At 42.7% G+C, this 20971-nt stretch overlaps 1 protein-coding gene across 3 annotated transcripts in view; it reads left to right on the top strand.

Moving 5' to 3' along the window:
- The first annotated feature begins 266 nt into the window (after positions 1–266).
- The window catches only part of PRKD3 (protein kinase D3), a 63992-nt gene continuing 43287 nt past the window's right edge, over positions 267–20971 (top strand). Inside the window, exons 1-2 of one of the 3 annotated variants that reach the window (XM_014600040.3) lie at positions 267–399; positions 4355–5390. In XM_014600040.3, coding sequence (XP_014455526.1) covers positions 5100–5390 — 291 coding nt within the window. In that variant the 5' untranslated portion in view covers positions 267–399; positions 4355–5099. Of the gene's footprint in view, positions 400–4354; positions 5391–20971 lie in introns of those variants that run through there. The other 2 variants (XM_006270015.4, XM_019500557.2) reach the window with 2 other exon arrangements.

Genomic DNA, 20971 nt, shown 5'->3' on the forward strand with positions numbered 1-20971 from the left:
GCAAGCCACGCCCCCTCAGGCCCCGCCCCTTCTGCTGCCCCGTTAGCGGGTCGGGGCAGCAACCGCCACCACCTAACGGAAAATCCCGCGGGCGCTTGCGCATGCGCCGCGCCACCTTCCCGCTTGTTGCCCCGCGCGATGCTTCGCGGGACTTGTAGTCCCCCATGCCGCGCGGAGCTGTGCGCGGGAGGCCCAGCGGGACTGCGGCTCCCGGCATGCCTCTGCGCCCCCCCCCCCGCCGCTGTTTCCCTGTGCCCCCCCACCTCCCCAGTATCCCGCCCTCACTGCCGGGCGGCGCTGCGCGAGGGAGGGCGGGTGCGCGCGGGCAGCCGCGGGCTGCGCCGAGCCGGAGATGCGAGTGAAGCGGCTCCGCGCCGCCGGCCTCGCTCCGTCCAGCAGGTGGGTGCGCGGGGGACGCCCGGCCGGGGGTGGGGGTAGTGTGCAGCCGAGGCCACATCATCTCCGGCCGTTGCGGCCCGCGCCCGGGGGGGGGAGGGGTTCCCCGTTGCCCTGTGGTGCTGCCTCCGCCTCCCCCGCCCTTTGTGACGTCGCTTAACGGTAATGAGCAGGTTCCCCACCCCCGGGAGGGCAGGTAGCTGCGAGGCGGGGGAGGGGTGGGGGAGTTTAATACTAGACACTGCATTTAGCGGGAGCCCCTTGTATAAGATGATAAGAACGAGAAGGGCTTTTTTTCTCTCATGCCAATAAGGGTGGGGGGGACGCACAGGACCTTGCCTTGTATTTGAGTAAATACGGTAGTTATGAAGGTAAGGCAGATATTGCCCTTCAGGAAAGACAGAAATAAAAGTGAAGGTGTTGGGGGTAGGGAAAGGGCCATGTCTGGACCTGGCTGCCAGCTTGCCTTGTTCCCCTGGACCCGCTGCCCTGCCCCGTGCGGGTGGTGAAGGCCCTTGGCTCTTTGAGGCAAGGCAGTCACGCCCCACCAGCGTGGATCATCTGGGCCCCCGGCCGCTTGTGGGCACAGCTGTGGCCGGGGGCCCAGCTGTGCTACGCACACGCCTGACTGAGCAACTGCTGCCCGCTCTTGTTACCGATACCCTTGTTCTTCCTCTCGTGTCCCAGCTGGGCTTGGGCGGGTGGCAAGAGCAGGGCGCTCTTTGAGGTGGGACCTGTCTCTGCCCCCCCCTCCATATACTTGAGTGCTCAAAGCATAATATTATAATTATTACACCAGAAGCTAGAGTAGTTGCTTGTTTGTTTGTGTTTTGCTTGGGGAAGAAGGGCTGCTCCAAGCTCAGGCACCAATTTTGCAGTTGGCCACTTTGATCTGAGTTAGCCTTATTACGGCTGTTGTTGTTTCAGGATCAGGACACATCCCCCCCCTCCGAGATTGCAACCCTTTGTATTTTTTTTTCCACGTGTAACCAATTTAGAACCAAAAAAAATGCTGAAACAGACATTTTAGTTGTGCAGTGGGCCAGTATTTGTTAGTTGGTTTAATTTGTTAAATTAAACCTGAAGGATTTGAATCAGGTTGATTCCTTCTGAAGTTAGTGCTGAAGAAACTGGGGGAGGGGGTGGGTGGGGGTACATGTGTGTGAATTGTTAGAAGCAGCGAAATAGTGAAACACTGGCTGAGAGTCCTTCTATAGAAAATGTCACAAAAAACTACATAGTAGGGTTGGAGTGTTGTAGCTGAGGCAGTGCAGGAAGTCATAGGATCACAGGAAATTAGGGCTGGGGAAGGGACCTCAGGAGGTCATCTAGTTCAACCCCTTGCTTTGAGCAGGACTGTCCCCAAATGCATCATCCCAGTTGAGGCTTTGTCTAGCTGGGGCTTAAAAAACCTCTGAGGACAGAGATTCCATCACTTCTGGGTAACCTGTTCCAGTTCTTTACTACCTGTCTGGTGGGAGAGTTTTTCCTAATAGCTGATCTAAGCTTCCCATGCTGCAGCTTGAGACCATTGCTTGAGATGATAGTCAGGTGTCTGCTTGTGTCTGGTTCTTTCCCATCCACGAGGAAGGCCACTTTTATGCTCAAAAGCTTGTCTGACATCTGTCAAATATGCAGTTGGTCCATAAAAATATATTGCCAAAAATCCTTTGCCTCAAAAAAGCAGGGTAGCTTGATTTGTTTTTGTTTCCTATGTTGGTCTGCTGTCCTTGAAGGAGAAGCATTGTAGATGGTATCCTGCTACCTAAGTCACCTGGTCCATTTGTAGATGTTTCTTTTTTATGGAAATGAGTTATATGGGGCAAGGCAGAAAGATTTATTTGCTAGCATTTCTGTTACTGTTCCAGACTGGAGAAGATGTGTAGCTGAAACTTAAGTGGGAACATATATTATGCTTTCCTAAATCCTGGGCACCTTTGTTAGATGCTGAGTGCCCTGGGGGAAGGAAGTGAGATAAAATTGTGTTGAACATCTCATAAAATTGGGCTCATGTTTCAGAAATGTTATGATCCTAAGCATCTCATCACATCATAGGAAAGTAGTGCTAGAAGGGACCTCGAGAGGTTATCTAGTTGAGTGTTTCTCAACCAGTGGGACTCAAAGGTCAGGTAGGTGGAAGTTCAACTCATTGACCAATTGAAAAAAATCAGTTGTTTGCAGTTCAAATAGATGAATCAACAGGTATCTTGAACAGTGCAATTTTGTGGGGTTTTGTTTTTATCATGGTAGAACCAGGGTTTTTTGACAAGATGGTTGGTGGGACGTAAGGTGCAAAAGGTTGAGAACCACTGATTTAGTCCAGTCCCCTGCTCGAGACAGAATCATCCCTGACTAAACTATCCCAGGCAAGTGTCTGTTTAATCTGCTCTTGAAAACTTCCAAGGATGGAGATTGCACAACTCCCCTAGGTAGTCTGTTCAAATGCTTGACCACCTGCATAGTCTGAAAGTTCCTTTTAATCTCCAGTTTACATTACTGCTGCAGCTTGAGGGCATTGCCCTCAGTCCTGTCCCCTGCAAGTACAGAGAAAAGCCCATGTTCATCCTGGCTGTAGTCACCCTTCAGATATTTGAAAACTATTATCAAATCCCCCTAAGTTTTCTCTTCTCCAGACTAAATAACCCTAGTTCTTTTAGCCTTTCCTCATAAATTTTGTTTCCCAGGCTCGTAATCATTTTTGTAGGTCTGTGCTATACTTTCCAAACTGTCCAAATTCTTTTTGAAGTGTGGGACCCAAAACTGGGCACAGTACTCCATGTGGCCTGAACAGCCCTGAATAGAACAGAACCACTTCCCTTGATTTGCAAGTGACACTCCTTCTAATACAACTTAGCATGCTGTTGGCCTGTTTGTTTTGCTAGAGCTCCCTGTTGGCTCGTATTCAGCTTTATGAGCTACTGTAACCCCCCGAGGCTCTTTTCTGCAGTACGGCAGCCTAGCCAGTCATTCCCTGGTCTGTATTTGTGCGTGCAGTTATTCCATCCCAAGTGGAGGACTTTGTTCTTGCCCTTGTCATGCATTTTGTCTGATGGCCTGGAGAAATGGTACACAGTCAATTAAGGTCTTTCTCGATCCTAGCTCAGTTCTCGGGAGCATTTGCAACTCCACCCACTTCTTAGTATTTTAAACCTATTTATAATATAAATGTGGAAGAAGGTTAGTTCCAGTTAAGAAATAGACATTTGAGTCACCTTGATTTTTAATATATCTGACTAAAACTGCTCAGTACTATTAGCATAACAGCCGGTACAGATTCAGATGACTTAAACTGGTATTCAGCATTCCTTCCTGCTTGAAAAACTGGTTTGGGCAACAACAACATCTTGAAACAAAAATACAGAGAGTCCCTGGTCACCAGAGCAGAGCAAAACCCCCAAATGCATCACAGAACAATAATAAAACAAAATATGGTAGGTTTATTATTTTTTAGCTAGGCTTGAGTATTAAAATCATGTACAGTGGGACTTCTAGCTCTTCTGAAAACGTTATGTAAATGTATTCTGGGGATGTAATGAAGCTTTTCTAAGTGCTGTATGGAAGAATAAATGTTTCACAGTTTAATGTCAACTCGAATAAGAGTATTTGTTAAATTCCATGTTGCATGCACATTGTGTGCACTTTTTTTTGATGATGGGACTATGGTTTTTCACTTAATATATTTCCTTCCCCGCTCACCACCTGTAGACTATATACTCATACAGCAGAGCTGTGGTCTCAAACAACCATAAAATGCTAAATATGGCAGCCATATCAGGAAGCTGTAGACATCCTTAACCTGCTATATCGAGTGTCAGGGAACGTTTTAAGCATCAGTTGCTAACCAACAAAATGAATGTAAAAATTGATTAACTAGCTTTAAAACTCATGTGGTTATGCTGCCATTAAGCAATGTTATGGAGCAATTTGAAATAATGACTTCAATTTTTTTCTTCTACAGGCAGAATACGTTTCAAAATGCTGCAGATTTTCTGGGTGACCCAAAAGATTACATTTAATGTGTTTGTTTCTTTCATGAGAGAAAACGTTTTACGAAAATGAACATTTGGAGACCGGTGAAGGTAACCTTTTAACTATGTCCTTACATGCCAGCAAACTTGGAAAACTTCAGAGAAAGGAATAGATCCACCTAAACCTTGAGATAAACATTACTGTTTGCTCAGGACATTGTCCACACCGTTTGGTAAAGGTTAAAAAGACATCTTGGTGAAGATGAACCTGTGTTTGTTATTTAGTTTCTGGAGTTAAGTCACAGAAGGAATATATATTTTAAAAAAGAGCTACTACTGCTTCTTTTCATCTGGGATCAACGTTTCTCAAAAGTAATGAAAAGAAAGATCCTTGTGCCCCTCTGAAGTGGGCAGTTGTGTGATTTAAGCCTCGCCCAACATTTGGATGTGGTGCTAAAGGCAAGTCTGCATTTTTTTGATCAGCTGATTGAAACTCTGGGAAGAGGACCTTTCATTTAAAATAACTTCCGGCTGAAATACTGTTACTCATCAGCCAGCGTAAACGGAATGAAAGGGAAAATGAACATGACTTACAGGTCAGAGGCCTTCAAGTGAACTATAAAAAAGGGAACGTTAGACTCTTTTTAATTTTTCAGTTTAAACCAACAAACTGGTAGAATATTTTTCTTAAAATTTGACTACTAGGCAAATCTCTACAGATTTAAAGCAAGTCAGATGTCAGGAAACGACTCCTCTCCTCCATCCTTACAGAAGTTTTCCCCACCTGCATCTCATGCTGCTGCACCGCCAACACCTTCTTTATCTTCAAGTCCCCAGTCTGGACTCTCCAGCCGACTGTCCAATGGCAGCCTCAGTACACAGAGTCTCACTAACTCCAGAGGCTCTATGCATGGGATCTCGTTCCTGCTCCAGATCGGTCTTACTCGAGAAACTGTCACCATTGAAGCTCAGGACCTGTCCCTTTCTGCTGTCAAAGACCTTGTGTGTTCTATAGTTTACCAGAAGGTATAGTATGGAATCATACAATGCTCTTACTGATAACTTTACATTGTTAATGTATTCATAAGAATGTTGGTGTAATTTAGGCATCCCAGGAGGCTAGGTATGGAGGCAAGGCAGTGTTAGACTTGTACAAAGGTTGGTCTCTACTTAGTTCTTGAAGATGTTTAAATTTAAGGAAGTAGTCTGTTCCTTTAGGTCTGGCTTGTCAAATTTTAGCAATAGAAGGTGTGCTAATAAGCTTGGAATCTTCATGAAGTAATTACTTTTCATAATAATAATATGGAAAGTGTTTTTTTTCCTCCCGTCTTGTGATTGCAGTTAGTGTTGTTGTATTTTTAACATTTTCCTTTGGTACTCATTGCTGCTGTGGATACAAGTTGAAGGAAATGCTGTTCAGTAATGTCCTTGGTATAATATGGTAATTTTCAAATCATAATCTGTGAAGCAGTGGCAAGACACAGCATTTTCGAGTGGTCTTAGAAATCCGAAAGGTAATGTAATACTGGTTGTTCTTATATTTATCTCTTAAAATATTATTTAAAAAAACAGCTAATGCTGTCTTTACTTAGCTAATACTTTTCTAACAGCACTTTTACATGTAAACAATTGCTCCAGTTGTCAAAGGGAAGTAGTAAGCTGTTGAATGGAAAGGGAAGTATCAACAAGACAGTTTTTTTAGTAAGACATTGTTCACGCTGAAAAAAATTTGAGAACCTTAGTGTAATGCTTAAATGCACTTTGGTTTAACCATCTCAAAGCCCTGACTTAAAAAGCAAATAATGCACATCTTGTTGTTTTTGTTCGTGAATTGTTCTTTACTTAAAGGTTATGTGCTGTTAACCAGATTAGAAGTTAGTTCACAGTATGTTTCAAGCAAATAAAGAGTTCTTAAACTAGACACCTGTATAGAAATGAAAACACCATGAGAAGAGAGAGACAACAGGATTGTGGGCTAAGTTGCTTCTCTCAGCTGTATTCATAGGGTTCAGAATAAGGCTTATCAAACCTAGGATGCAGAATCCATTTGAGAAGGTAGAGGTAAACACACAAACACAAATATCTATGTACTCTTGTGTTCCTTAGACCCTTAGAATTTTGTTGTATTTTCTTCCTATGTCTTATATTGCATTAGAAATAATATGGTAAGAACCTATTTTTGTGGTAGTTACCTGAATTACCAAAATATTTCAGGTGGGTCTTGTCTTGGCTTTGACCTAGGTAATTTTAGTGGCATAAATATTAGGCTAACTATTTTACACCATTTAGTGTCCTTCTGCCTGTTTTATTATCCCCTTCTCTTTGCATCTGTATGTTTTCTTTGTTTCTGCCTGTCTTATGTTTGTCTCACCTTTCTTTCTGTTCAGTTTCTCTCTCTCTCTCTCTCTCTGTCTTTTCCTTTCTGTCAGGCTGCTTCAGCTGTAGTCGGTGCACAGTTCAAGTTCGGGGGCATATTACATGTGGGGTCCATGTATTATAAACTTTACCCATATTTCAAGATCTTTGTTTTTTGGTTTTCAGCAGACTTCAGTTCAGCTTTATGCTAACTGTTGTGGCTCATACCAATAGAAGCAGCTGCTTAGTGAGAACATGTTTTATGCAGGCAGCAAACACTGATCAGGAAATGAGGGGGAGGGGATGTGCTTATGTATGGTGGATTCTTCTTTCATAAGTACTTTTGCAGTAACTGCGGACGTGTCATTATTATCCCCTCTGCAAGTTGACAGCATCACAATGTGTCTGTAGATCAGACAATAGTCATAATTATACCCATAAATATATTTTCATATTAATATAGAACTCTTATGGTTTTTTTAGAAAACTGTGTTGCATATAGTGATTTGTTTCCCCAATCAATATCACTGAAATTTGTGGGAATTAGAATTCTGTAATGTTCAAGCCTCTCCTACCTGTGGCAGTTTACAGCTGTTTTATTCTGTCTCATGTCTTCATCTATTAACTTTTCCTAGCTTTAGGACGATACACAGTTTGATCTCGTGTATGTTCTGGAAATATGTAATAATAAATATGTAAAATTTTAGAATTTGCTCTTTTAAAATATATTTCTGTTACTTCCTTAAAAGCCTTGGTTTATTTCTAATTCTTATTTTAACTGTTTTGTTTTTTTTTAATTCTGGGAGTGCCAAAAGCAAAAGGCAACATTCATTTCTGTATTTTTCATTACTGCTGCAAGGACATATTTTCGTAGCATTTTTTGTGAAGCTGGGATTAGGGGCAGCTGCACTTGATGCCAGCCTTCTCCAGCCTCAGTCACTTTTGAATTTGAAGTTGAATTGCCTGCCTGTCTCCTTTAGAAGCCTCAGCTTAGAACCTCATTGAGGGCAGGTTCAGACTATCAAAAAATGTTGGTATGGGGTTCCAGCTGTCCAACAGAAGGCTGGAGCATAGTCCTTTTTCCCAGTCATAATCTAGTTACACTGGGGTAGGATGTCCTCAAAAGTCCTTCCAAATGCCTGGCCTTTGCCTCTCTTAAAAGGCTTATCTTCAGGCATGTCTTAACTTCTTTTGTAAGAATCCAGTTAAAATTGTACTTCCATCAGAAAATATTGTATATATTGCTGTTACAAGCAATTGCTAAAAAAAAGCAATAACTGAAAGAGATTTGAGAGTTATTTTACTTTCTTCTATTCACTTACTTTGTTCATTTGACAGCATTTTGTATATAGTAATTTTGTTGATGGTACTTGAACTTTGTATCTTCTGTCCCCTAAAAGCAGTGCACATAAGTTATCCAAGTCTTGCAAAAGGGCACTGAATAATATCAGTGACAGAACTGAAAATGGAGGGACAGAAGGCATGTATTTTTCATTGAAAAGGAGTGAAGATGAGTGAGCCAAATAAGTTCTCAGGGAATACTGTTTAGAGCAGTGCTTCTCAACCTTTTTTGTACCAGGACCCATTTGTAAACATCAACGCCTAGTCCTGACCCTGTGCCCCTCGTTCCCAACCTGCTGCCCCCAGTCCCCCAGTGTGGGGGCAAAGGGTGTATGTGGGGCATAGGGGTCTCCACGCAGCCCCTTTCAGGCTAGACCTCTGCCAGCTTGCAAGGGAAAAAGCCATGGTTTCCCATGTTTTTCATCTTTAAAGCAGAATCCACTTATAAAGTTTGTTTGCAACCCTTTCATATATTCTTGCAACCCACTTTTGGGTTGTGACCCATGCGTTGAGAAACATTGGTTTAGAGGGTATTCTGTATCTGAATGGGAAGGAATTCTTCCACTCTTTTCAGCCTTGGTGAGTCTTTTTACCTGGAGTACTGTGAGCAGTTATCGTGGCATGGTTCAAACCAACCAACCAATATGAACCTGAATTTTTAAAGAAGAGAGCATCTCACCCTGTGATAAGATTAGGAACCTTCTGTAATACATGGTTGTATTTAAATCTGCCATTCACTTCAACTGCTGTCTCTTCCCATGCACATTCACTTACATCAGGAATCTAATGAAATGTAGGACTATACAGCAGTTTTCACTAGAATACTGTAATGCTCTTTGTGAGGTGTTCAGCTGACAGCATGCTATACATTCTAAATTGTTGGTGCTGTTGGTTTCTTCTAGCTACAGTGGAGGCAGAGGTCTCAGAGCTGTTTAGAAATAAACAAGAGATACCAACTAAATTATTTTTTTGCACTTTTACCTCAATAACAATAATATGGGGCAAGAACTCTTCTTGCCTTCCTGTCTTTCTCAAACATCTAATTTACTCTCATTTCTTGTTCAGAAGTTTCTCCTACTTTCTACCTCCATGCTTACTGCCTGTACCCTATTGCTTCTGCTCTTTTTTCTGGCCTTATTCTGTTGTTCAGACCCTCTCTTATCTTTCCATGCTTTCTTTTGTTGGCTCACTTTCTTTTGCTCTGAAGCATATTTTCCCTAACTTTGTATATATGCATGGATACGTGTGTTTTGTTTCTCATTTTCTTTTCTAAGTACTGCCTTCCTTTTGTTTCCAAAATTCAAAGTATGCAGTTCACTCATTGTTCAGTTCCCTTTCTTGTTTTCTCGTCCTTCCAAGCTGGTTTTCTTCCCTCCATTCCGTTGAAATGGTTCTAACTGACAATGGTCACCATTTAGCAAAACCAAAAGTAAGCTGCTTAGTTGAACTGATCGCTCATTTTCTCTTTTTTGGTTTGTTTCATTCTTTGCTTTGCTAATCCTCCTGTCTTTCGTGTCTTTTGAGAGATTATTTTTCTCAGTCTTGTCCCTCCTCGTTGTCTTTTTTTCTTCTTATCTATTTCCACTTGTTCAACTCTACCTTCATATTTATTCCCAAATCTATCTCTTTACACTATCCAGTCTCGTATCTCTTGCTCTGTCCAGTGGATTCTAACAACGTCTTAATGATGGAACCTTCAGGGCAAGTTCCTTCTAATTTCAAGTCTGTTTAACAACTTTTCTGTCTTTGAGGCTCAGAACCCTGGTAGTTTTCTTCCATATCTAGTCTCTTGTTATCTCATCATTTCTCATCTGTAGTATCCTCAAAAGCTAGACTAGCTTTTTGTCTGCATTGCTGAAACCCTGGTTATCTCTTACCTTGATTACTGAAATCTTCTATGGTTTGGCATCTCTTCTCTCCTCTTCACAATGGAGGCTTCTTGAATATTCTGAAGTAAAATCCTCTCTCCCCTCTCCATGCCTGTCAGCCCCAATTTCAGTTGCAGTCTTTCCAAGTATCAGATTAAAAATGTGCATTTTATGTCTTCATTTTTGTCTCCAGTACCTTGTATTCTTCAACCTTTCACCTAATTGCTACCTTGGTCAGGTCTGTCCATACTTGGCTTTATGTCTGATCATTCAACTATTACCCAGTCCAGTCTTTCTGTTCTCATCTGCCAAGAATTCTCTTGTTTACTTCAAATCTCTTTATAGCCATCTCCTCCCCACACAGTCCTTTATATACCTACTAATAACCATTTATCTTGCCCACTGTTCCCTGAACCATTATCCACTGCTTTGTCTTGTCTGCCCTTAGGCCTTAATACACTGTGTCTGTGTGGGACCATGGCCTTAAATTGTAAGCTCTTGACATGGAAAGGAGAATTCATCTTGAAATCTAAACTTTTTCTAAAAGAGAAATTTGATTCTGATACTATATATTTTAGTTTTTAATTTTTTTCCTATTTCATATTTGTGTTAATACATTCATAAAGGAACAAAGACTGACACAAGTAACAAAACTATTTGACAGCACTTTCATGTGTTGACTTCCCATAAATTGATGTAAATACTCTTCTCTTTGTTATCTTGGGTTAATTTTGGATACTACTTGTAACTACAGTGGGTAAAAATGAGGCAGAAAATAGGATTTAATTTGAATGGTCAGTGTGTCACTTGGGGACACAGCCAAGCTCTAGCACAAACCTATTTTTTTTTTATCCTTATGTAATGTACTCTCTAGCAAAAAATGAACCTGAAAATTGGCCTGCTTCCCAATTTGTGGAAAAAGTAGGGTGTTTGTGGGTTTTGTTTTTTGCAAAGTTTTGATGAGATTATTTTAAACTTTTTGAGTTTATGTTAATTTAAACAATTCAAAATATTTAAAATGATTTAAAATAAGATTAACTTAATTTGAAATTTTTGCTTAGCATTTATTTGCACGTCTACTTAAAAAGGATTTTAACTCTGGTGTCAAACTTGCCCAGCCCCCTCTTCCCCATCTCCATGCGTACCTTTGATGTCCCTGTTTAACCCCTTTGCATTTTCCACATACTTAAACAGATTTTTTTTTTTTTTTTTTTTTTTTCACGTGGATGATTTGCATCCACTTTTCTTACTGGAACCTCTTGGTGGTGGCAGCCACCTTTTGCTTCAGAATCAGCTTCTGTTTAAAAAGCTCCTATAGTCTGTATGTTTGACAATAGTCTTCAAAATATGAACTGAAAGGTAAACAGATTAAGTGTTGTCAGCAGGTATCCTGAAATAATATAGAGAAGCAATGGCTGCCTCTGGTTCACATGGAAGGGGAGTTGATCTTGAAGCTGAACGTTCACAGGTTGTTGCAGTTACTTTTATCAGCAGTTAAATAGTTAATGAGAAATGAGAGCAGGATTGCAGTTATACAGATCTAAATTTCCTACCTACTCTGAACAGTATTGTTTTGGTTTAATGAGTGGGTAGTACATGGGGAGTGTACCACTACTGGTTCTTTAGGTTCTTTCCCTGGTTAAATCTTGTGTAATTCATTTTGTGTGTGTGTGTGTGTGTGTGTGTATTCATTAACTATATATTATATAGTTAATATATATATCGTTATTTGGGATTCCTCTTTTTAATTAATCCAAAATTAGCCATGGAATGCCTCAGCTTCATCAGTGATGCATGTTTTCTGTTGCTGCCAGTCTGTTTTCTTGACTTACCAGCTGTACTCTCCACCTACCCCTGGTAATCAGGGGAGGCATGTTCAGGAACATGGCATATTCATAGGCTCTGGGGAAGAGAGGCCTTAAGTGGTTAATAAAAGGACATGAGTGGATCTGTATGGAGGTCAGCAGAGTGAGTTAGGTGTGGAACACAAAGAACTAGCATGGGTTTGGGCAACTGAGAGCAGAAGGGTTAACATTTCTGCGTGTGTCTGTGTGGAGATGAGCATTTGAGACCAGGCATTGGCACTTCATGGGCCCCTCTTTTATAGCAAGTGACGTTACCGGTAAAGTAGAATGGGTCTGTGCCAAGGTCGGTGGTGGAGAAAATGTCTGTTGTCCAGAATGTTGAAGTCTAGTTCTTCAGAGAGTGGTGTCATAAATTCATGACATTTAATTTTAAGTGCAGGAGGGTAGATGGCCAACCAGGGTGTAAGACAATAATCAGAGTGGAGTGACTTAAATGAGTGATGATAAAAACCAAGATAAGTGATGTTTTGTGCTGTTAGAAAGAAATTGGGAATGGTATAAAGCATTTGTTTTGAGTTATGGTGGGTCATGAGATATTGGACCTTAAAACAATATCCGCCTACGCTTGTCCCTTGTGTGAGATTTTTTTGGCGACTGGTCCAGAACTATGTAAAGTAAGTCCTGAAACTTGAACCAGAGTGATTTTCTGTTGTTGCCAAGACAGAAAAAACCCAGTTATTTTTTCACTTCAGCAATACTGGCTGTTGTAGGTTGAAGTCCTCATAGAAATAATGGATGTAAAACACTATACATAAAAGTTAAATGGATTTTTTGTATTATAATTATAACACCTATATAAGAACCAAGTTTTTCACAAAATATGTCCTTTCTTTGTCAATTTAATCCTGGTAGTCTAATAATATTGTTGCTGAAATATTAGTGAGTACTACTAGAACACAAAGGGCCCAGGCCATTCCTGGTGTAGCATTAACAATGCTGACATACTTGCACCAGGGATGCACTCGGCATAGCCTTTTGCATAAGCAGACTTCCATAAGGGATTTCCTGTAGTTAGATGCTTTTTTAGAGCTGTTATATTAAGGACTATGTTCCATTTTGCTTTTAGGAAATTTAGTAATACTGAGATTAACAGTTTATACATTTAGAGTCACTCTGCAGATTGTTTGGGGCTTTAAACAGGAACATAGCAGCTACATAATCCTGGAAGCTCAAACAGTTTTTTGAAAAAAAAAACGCCATTTATTTTGTTTTGAAATGTACTTTGTGCATCTCTTAAAGTTCTTGAAAATGTTTGTGGCATTTTCCTCTTAGGTCTTACAATAATATCTGAAGGATAAGCCGGAATAGCTTTACTACTTCAGTGTACTACCAAGTGAAGAACTACTTATGGTTCTGGTAATGTACAATTTGAAAAGGAGAATATCTGTCAAATTTAACTTTAAGCTGTTTTGTTAAGATACCCTTTGGGATAAAAAAAACCCAAACCAACAGATTGTTCATCAGTAAGACTGCTGTTGGCTAGTGTAGATGGCTTGCTGGCTGAAGTGTCAACAAGAGGAATGTAGCTGGTAGCTGAGCCCCTTGTGGTTTCTACAGATTTAACAGAGAATGGAGGAGAGAGCTGGTAGCTTATGGCTGTGGAGAAGGAAGCTGCCAGCAGAGTTTCTCCTGCTGAAGTCCAGCCAGCTCCATGATGAAATACCTGTGTCTCATCAGAGCAGGACTTGAGCTGGCAAATGGTCAGTTTCTCTAGCTGAAAAATTCCAGAGCTGGAGGTGGCAGGAGTTACAACCAAGGGGGAAGGATACTGTGAAGGGGCTTTGGGAGGGGGAAGACTGTATAGGCTCAGCTGGAGATCTACAGCAGGATTGTTAATGACCTCTGAGCTTTAGAGTCCAAGAGGAAAAAGGCAGGTTAATGTGGAGGGTGTGATATGGATCACCAGTGGGGTTTGGTTAGTGCCTAGTTTGGGGAGTGGGAGAGCCAGAAAGAAGACTTTTACCTCATGAACTAAAGAGCTTGCTGAGGAAGCTTATTTGTTTATTTTTATTTTTTTTAAAATATATATTTAAAATCTTAATCTTAATTGCTGTGAAATGTCCCTTGCTTGGGTATAATAGTAAACTTTTATACCAGTTTTTGATGGCTTGCAGAGATGCATTGTCACGTATTTTGCATCAATTGAAACACAAATAATTGAGTGTTATCAAGCAGAAGTTTTAGTCTCTTGAATGACTGATTCAAAATTGGTTAGCAAATGAAGGTTTTGTCTGTAATAAATTCCCTTCAGGAGGGGAAATGGAGTGCAGATTTTGAGACGAACTTCTTACCACTCTTAGCTCACATTTGTATCTCCAGATTGTGGCAACATGAAAATAAATTATGAAAATAAATTTCCCTAAAATAAAGTTACTGTTTTTAAAGGCAAAGGTGTCTTTAAGGAGAAGGAAAGAGATGATAAAGTTGCAGTTACTGTACTCATAAATAATGAAACAGACATCTTAGTTTCCAGCTGCAGGGTACTTCATACAAATGGTATGTTGACATGAATGAAAATCTGCATAAACATAAAAAGCAGTAGACAGTTTGTGTTATATAACCTGTACTTGTAGCACACAGATAAACTGTTTTTGAAGCACTCTTAACTTTGACGTTGACCTCTTTCATCAATTCTTCCTTTACAAAAACTAGTTTCTTTCTTGCCATTGAGACTGTTTCATTTGTTTGAGTGGATCTCAAAAATTTTCGGTTGTTTTCAGCAGTTTTTCAATGAACAAGTTGGATGTGACCCCTTGAAGTGTTTTTCTGGGACTAAAAGTATTTTCTGGATATGGTATGATTGTTTGCTATTTTAAAGGGGACTGGCATGTATATTTGCTATAGTTTTTTCTGTAAGCTAATCAGTTTTAAGTATTTAGAATTAATTGTTGTACATGTTAAAAAAAATAATTTAAAATAATTTATACATCTGGTACACGGGTACATGGGGATGGAAAAATGAAGTCAACAATATAAATGGCTTTACATAAATGTTATAACAAATCCTGTTCAGCACCTTGACACATGTGCCTCCAACTGCTGGGCGGACAGGGGACATGCATCCAACATGGGACCCTGGGACAAAGGCAGCAAAGGGGGGAGCCCCAAGTCCACAGCAAGCAGCCCGCATCTGCTCTTGCCCTGCTTGGTTCTGCTCTGGTTAAAGCATCCCCACGCTTAAAAATAGTGGTGGCGGTGCTTGAATTAAAGCTCATTTGACAAGCTTTAGTTCAAGCGCCCTCACCACCATTTTTAAACACCGGGACCCTGATCCTCTGAATGAGCTGCACACAGCTCAGTCCTGTTCCCTGCCCCTGGTCCCATTTGCTGCTCTGGCTGGCCAGCACCCCCAGCCTCTGTCCCTGCTCCCCCCCTTCCCCCGCACCCTCTTCCCTTTCGCAGACTTACCTGCAGGGTGCTGCTCTCCACACTTCCCAGTTGCATTCCTGTAAATCAGTTATCGGATTGGTATCAGCTGATACGGCTGGTTAATAATCAGCTATTGTTATTGGCCAAGAAAATCTCTATCGGTGCACCCCTAGTTGTATAATACGTAACATATATAAACATGTTGGTATCTACCCTGGAAGAGCAGATTAAAAGACTGGAAGCACAGGTATTCATGCTGCATTGCATCCAGGACCAGGAAGATTACTTGGACAAGAGTTATGAGAGGCTGGTACTGGAGGGGTCAAAGGACAATGAGAAGTGGCAACATGCAACTATTTGAAGAAGGAGGGCCCCCAGAATTGAAGAGGAGCAGACTGAAGTCAGCAACTGCTTTCAAGCACTCCACAGTGGAAATGCTGAGGAAAAGGCAGAGGAGAGGATATCTGCAGGCATGAGGCAGAGGTGGCAGCAGCCTAGAGAGCAGGAAGTTAAAGGCCCCTAGGACAGGCTTCAGCACCCTTCACTAAGAAAGAAGAGAAGAGTGGTGGTGATTGTGACTCCTTTCTGCACAGGACAGGCACCAATTTGTTGTTCAGATTTGGGGGCTCGGGAACTGTGCTGCCTGTCTGCAGCCTGAATTCAGAATGTCACAGAGAGAATGCCAAAGCTTATCCATCCTTTACTACTACCCCTTCCTGCTTGTCCGTTGTAGGCACCAGCAGTACTGCCAGGAAATGACACTGAGCAGATTAGAGCTGACTGAGGTTCTTGGCAGGAGGATTAAGGAGCTTGGAGCACAAGTGGTGTTCTCATTGATTTTTCCATAGAAGGCAAGGGTTCAGGCACCCAATCAGGAAGAAGTAGATGAGGCAGTCTTGAAGCAAGTGACAAATCTATCCAAAGCTATGGATGGTATTGATGGGAGACTTCAATTTTCTGGACATCTACTGCGAGAACAGTGTAGCCAAACAAAATGTTAAGCCTGTTCCTAACTTATGTGGAGGACATCTTTGTTTCAGAAGGTGGAAGATACAACTAGGGGATCATCTATCTTGGATCTTGTCCTGACTAACAGGGAAGAACTAGTGGAAAATGTGAAGGTGATGGGTAACTTGGGAGGAAGTGATCATGGTAGGATAGAATTCCAGCCCCTGAGACAGGGGAGGCATGAGGTCAGGAAAATTAGGATCTACTTTTTTTTAAATCTAACTCAAGGAGCTAATAGGCATGGTGTCATGGGAGGATAGATTGAGACACGGTATTGGAAGCCCAACAAGAAACTTTCCTAACTTGATGGAAGCAGAAGAATGACAAGAGACCAATGTGGCTGCACAAGGAGCTTTAAAATGCCTCAAATAAAAGAGGAAAACACAGGCAATGGAAGAATGGGCAGGTCACCATGCCTGTGTACCAGGAAAAAGCAAGAACCTGCAGGGACAATCAGGAAGGCAAAGATAAAGAATGAGCTACACCTGCCAAAGGAGGGTAAGGGCAACAAAAAGGGGTTCTATAAGTATGCTAACCAGAAAAGAAGGACCAAGGAAGCTGTGGGTTCTCTTTTAACTTTCCGGGGGAACTCCTAACCAAAGATGCAAAGGGGGCAGAGCTACTCAACAGCTACTTTGCCTCAGTCTTCATGAAAAAATTAAGCTGCAACCAGACACCTAATAGGGATTATCTGGATAAGGAAGGGGGCAAGCTGAGGGAGGAGATAGCAAAAGGGGTGGTCAGAGAGCTTTTGCTGGGTCTGACTGAATTCGGGTTAGCAAGGCCAGATGAGCTTCATCCCAGGGCACTGAAGGAACTGGCAGGGGAGATCTGAAGAGCCCTTAACAATGGTTTTCATGAAGTTGTGGGAGATGGGGCCAGGTTCCAGAGGACTGGAAAAGGGCAATTTAGTGACCCCTCCTTAAAAAAAGGCAAAAAGGAGGAATTGGGGAACTACAGACTAGTTAGCTGAAGCATATCCCAAGTAAGGCCATTTACAGGCATCTGGAGGAGGAACAGCTGATCCCAAGCATCCAGTGTGGATTTACAAAAAAACAAATCATGTCAGACAAACCTGATTTCCTTCTTTTGACAAAGTAACTATTTGGGTGGATGAAGGGAATATTGTGGATTTAGTGTATCTGGACTTCAACAAGGCTTTTGATGAGGTCCTGCATGACCTTCTTGTAAAGAAATTAGAGACGTGGATAGATAAAACTGTGATACAGTGGATAGATAACTGGCTCAATAGCCACAAGCAAAGGGTAATTATTAATGGATCCATGCGAGAATGGCAGGCGATTTTGAGTGGAGTGCCACAGGGGTCTGTTCTGGGCCTGGTGCTACTTAATGTGTTCATTGACTGTTTGGATGCTGGCATCAAAAGTTTTTTGAAGAAATTTGCAGATGAAAAATGTGAGAATTGAGAACACGGAGAATGTAAGCACAATTCAGTAGGTTCTTGACAGAATGGAAAGTTGGGCTAGGGCTAATGGGATGAAATGCAGTGCAAACAAATGCAGTGTGCTATAGAGGGAGGAATAATAAAAAAAAAACACATGGAAAATGGTTGATACCTGTCTGGATGGCAGCAGCATTATGGAAAAAGACTTGGGAGTCTTGGTAGATCACAGACTTAATACGAGTCTGCAGTGTGGAGCCACACACAAGGCGAATGCAGTTTTGGGATTAATGCATTAATAGAAGCTTTAGGTGCAAGATGTGGGAGGTGATAGTGCCTCTGTGCTCAGCGTTGGTTAGGCTTCATCTGGAGTACTTGTGTGCATTTCTGAGCTCCACATCTTCTTTTTTTAAATTGTGGAGAAGTTGGAGAGGGCCCAGTGGTGGGTGATAATAAGGATGATAAAGGACTTGGAAAGCAAGTTGTGCAGAGAGGCTGAAGGAGCCAGGCATGTTCAGCTTGCAGAAAAGGCACTTAAGAGGGGATGTGACAGAAGTCTTGAAATACTTGATGGGTTGCCATAAAGAAGAGGAAAAGTACTTTTCTCTCTTGCTGCAGAGGAGGATGCGAGCAAATTGCTTGAAGTTGCAGCAAAGTTAGTTTAGATTGGATATCTGGAAAATTTCTTCACTGTTAGAACAGTGAGGCAGTGGAATAAATGCCTAGGGAAGGTGTGGACTCTCCATCATTGGAGATGTTCAAGAAGAGACTTGACAGCCATTGGTCAGGGATAATCTAGGTATAGCTATACCTATTTTCTTCCATGGGTATTTTCTATGCTTCTGGGGTCTTCTTCTGGTTGCTCCTGCCCCCCCCCCCCCCCGCCCATCCCTCTTTTCTGCTATGTATGTCAAGGTGTTTTTAAGCCTTCCCAGAGACATCGGGTGTTGGCTATAGCCAAGGCTGGGTACTTTGATTGGGGTGTGCCAATGCTCCTGCTGGGACCAAAGTCAGAGGTTCCTGGCTAGAGGGTCTTGCCCCTCCACTCCAGGTCAGACCAATAGCCGTATTTGGGGTTGGGAAGGAATTTTACCTGATGGTCAGATTGGTATGAACTGGATTTTTTTTGCCTGTAGTGAGGAGCATGGCCCTCTACCCAGGATGTCTTGAGTGTATATTGACAACACTTAATAGAAACAGGACACTGCCTGCCGTGGTTCCCCTGCTTTACAGGTTAGGATGCTAGGTTAGGGTGCTAGGTCTGTGTTGTGTGATGGATAACAGTAGTCTTATGTAGAGTTTAGATGAAGGTTTGTATGGAATGGTTTAGGGGCTTTGACTAGATGACTGTTGATATGTTGATGATTGAGTACAAGCTATGGAAGATTCAAGACACTTTTTTCTGCCTTTCAGGCAGCAGTGGTTGGGTTGCCAGCAGGTCTTTCAGGGTAAATAGGCCCAGAGTGGTGAGTGCTCTGATATTCTCCAGTAGTGCTTCCAGTGAGAGTCCAGGTATGACTCTCTTGGCAAGGTAAGCATAGTACTGAATAGCTCCTCAGGAAGAAGCCTACCTTGTGTTGCATGTGGTGCAAATCCTGGAGTGGCTGGAATGGGCATTGTGTGCAGTGCAGTTCTTTTAGGGTGTCAGCTGAGCTGCATACAATGCTTGTCCCATCTGACTCAGCTGCATATGGCACCTGCTTTAGCTAGTCTGGAATGCATGCGCCTCCTGTGAGCACCATGTGTAGTATCGTGGTGCAGTCTGGCCAGGGCAGCTGCTGTGTGCAGCTCTGCTGCAGGTCCAGACAGACTGCATTGCGTGTGATACCCATTTCATCAGCTCTGGTATCTGCACTGCACACAGCATGGTTCCCAGAATGGCGGGAGTGGCCACTTGATCAGGTATACCAGAGGGGCAGGGTGGAAAGGTGGATGAGAGAGGGGTCTGTGGGCTCTGTCTGGCCCTTGGACCAGCCCTGTGTTATGGGTGTGCCCCATGTCCTGTGTGGGTCTGATCAGATCCAGGGACAGCACCGGGGTGATGGCAGGGCTCTGTACGCTATATGTTTGATACCCTTGGTTTAGAAGAATTCAGAAAAGGGGATAAATTTCACCAAACTTGGGGAAAGCTTATACCTTATATTTAAGCACCAGTAGTATACGTGTTAAAATGTGTGTAGGCAAGAGATAAGGTTTTCATAGTTGGAGATGTACTTGTGGAACCAGTTTGCTGTGAAGATAACTAATCCAGTGTATTAAGCAAGGTGAGGTCAAGCTGCAATAACTTTCTCTTTGGTAAACTTTTCCCACAATAGTCAGATAGTTGGTATAACTTTTACATAGATTCTGTTCCCCTTCCACAAAACCCCCCAATAAATCCAAATAAAAAATACAACTATGAGAACTCTTGAGGCCTTGAAAGAAGCAGACCCTTAAAAGATGACAGAGGCTTTATTCTGTAAACTATATGCAAAGAAGATCTTAATAGAAATTGCTATATAGCAGAGGTGGAAAATTCATTTAGGGCCAGGATGGTGTATGACTTGTCCATGGGTTGGATGAATGGCAATGAGCTGGCCCCATGAGCTGGATTGGGGCCACAGACATTGCCCACCCCTTGCATGCTGGATCAAGTGCTTGTTCCAGCAGGTCTGGGACTGTGGCGCCTAATCCAGAACTTGTGCAGCATGTGTCATGGACCAGCTAGAACGAGCAACACAGGCCCTGGATCCAATATATGGGGGTGGGGAGGGGTCCTGGACTTGACTCCTTGTGGGTATTGTGGACTGTGAGTGTCCCAGACCAGCTGGAGCAAGAACTGTGAGCGCTGGATCCAGCATGGGGGTGAGAGGGTGTCTCAGACTGGCCCCGTGCAGATGCCATGGCGGTGCAGGTCCCAGAGCAGGTGTCATGTGCAGGAGACTGTGCATGCAGGACTGGTCTGGTGTGTGCCACAAGATCCAGGGCCAGCACTGGGAGCTGGATGATATTGCTCTATGGGTAGAATCTGGCCCATGGGCTATATCTATGACATACCTGCTATGCCAGGGGTGTCCAACCTTTTTGAATGTGGGGCCGGATCATGAACTTTTTATTACCCAGTGGGCGAGCCATATTCAAAGACATCACAGGAGGTGGTATCGTATCAGGAAGGGATGTCATGTGACCTTTGACACCAGTGAAGTTGCAGGGGTTGACATGGTGCTGGTTGTCATGGCATGGATGCCTGGGTTGACATGGTGCTGCAGGAGCTGCTTGGCTATAACTGGGTTGACCTGGTGCTGGAGAAGCTGCGGGGCAGGACAGGGCAGCGGGGCTGGCTTGAAGCGGTGGGGGGGTGGAGGGGAGGTGGGGAGGAGCCAGGCATGGGCTGGCACTGCCAGCAGCTGCTGCTTGGCC

Source organism: Alligator mississippiensis, chromosome 1 (genome assembly GCF_030867095.1).
Source record: "Alligator mississippiensis isolate rAllMis1 chromosome 1, rAllMis1, whole genome shotgun sequence".
In the NCBI taxonomy this organism is placed as follows: domain Eukaryota; kingdom Metazoa; phylum Chordata; order Crocodylia; family Alligatoridae; genus Alligator; species Alligator mississippiensis.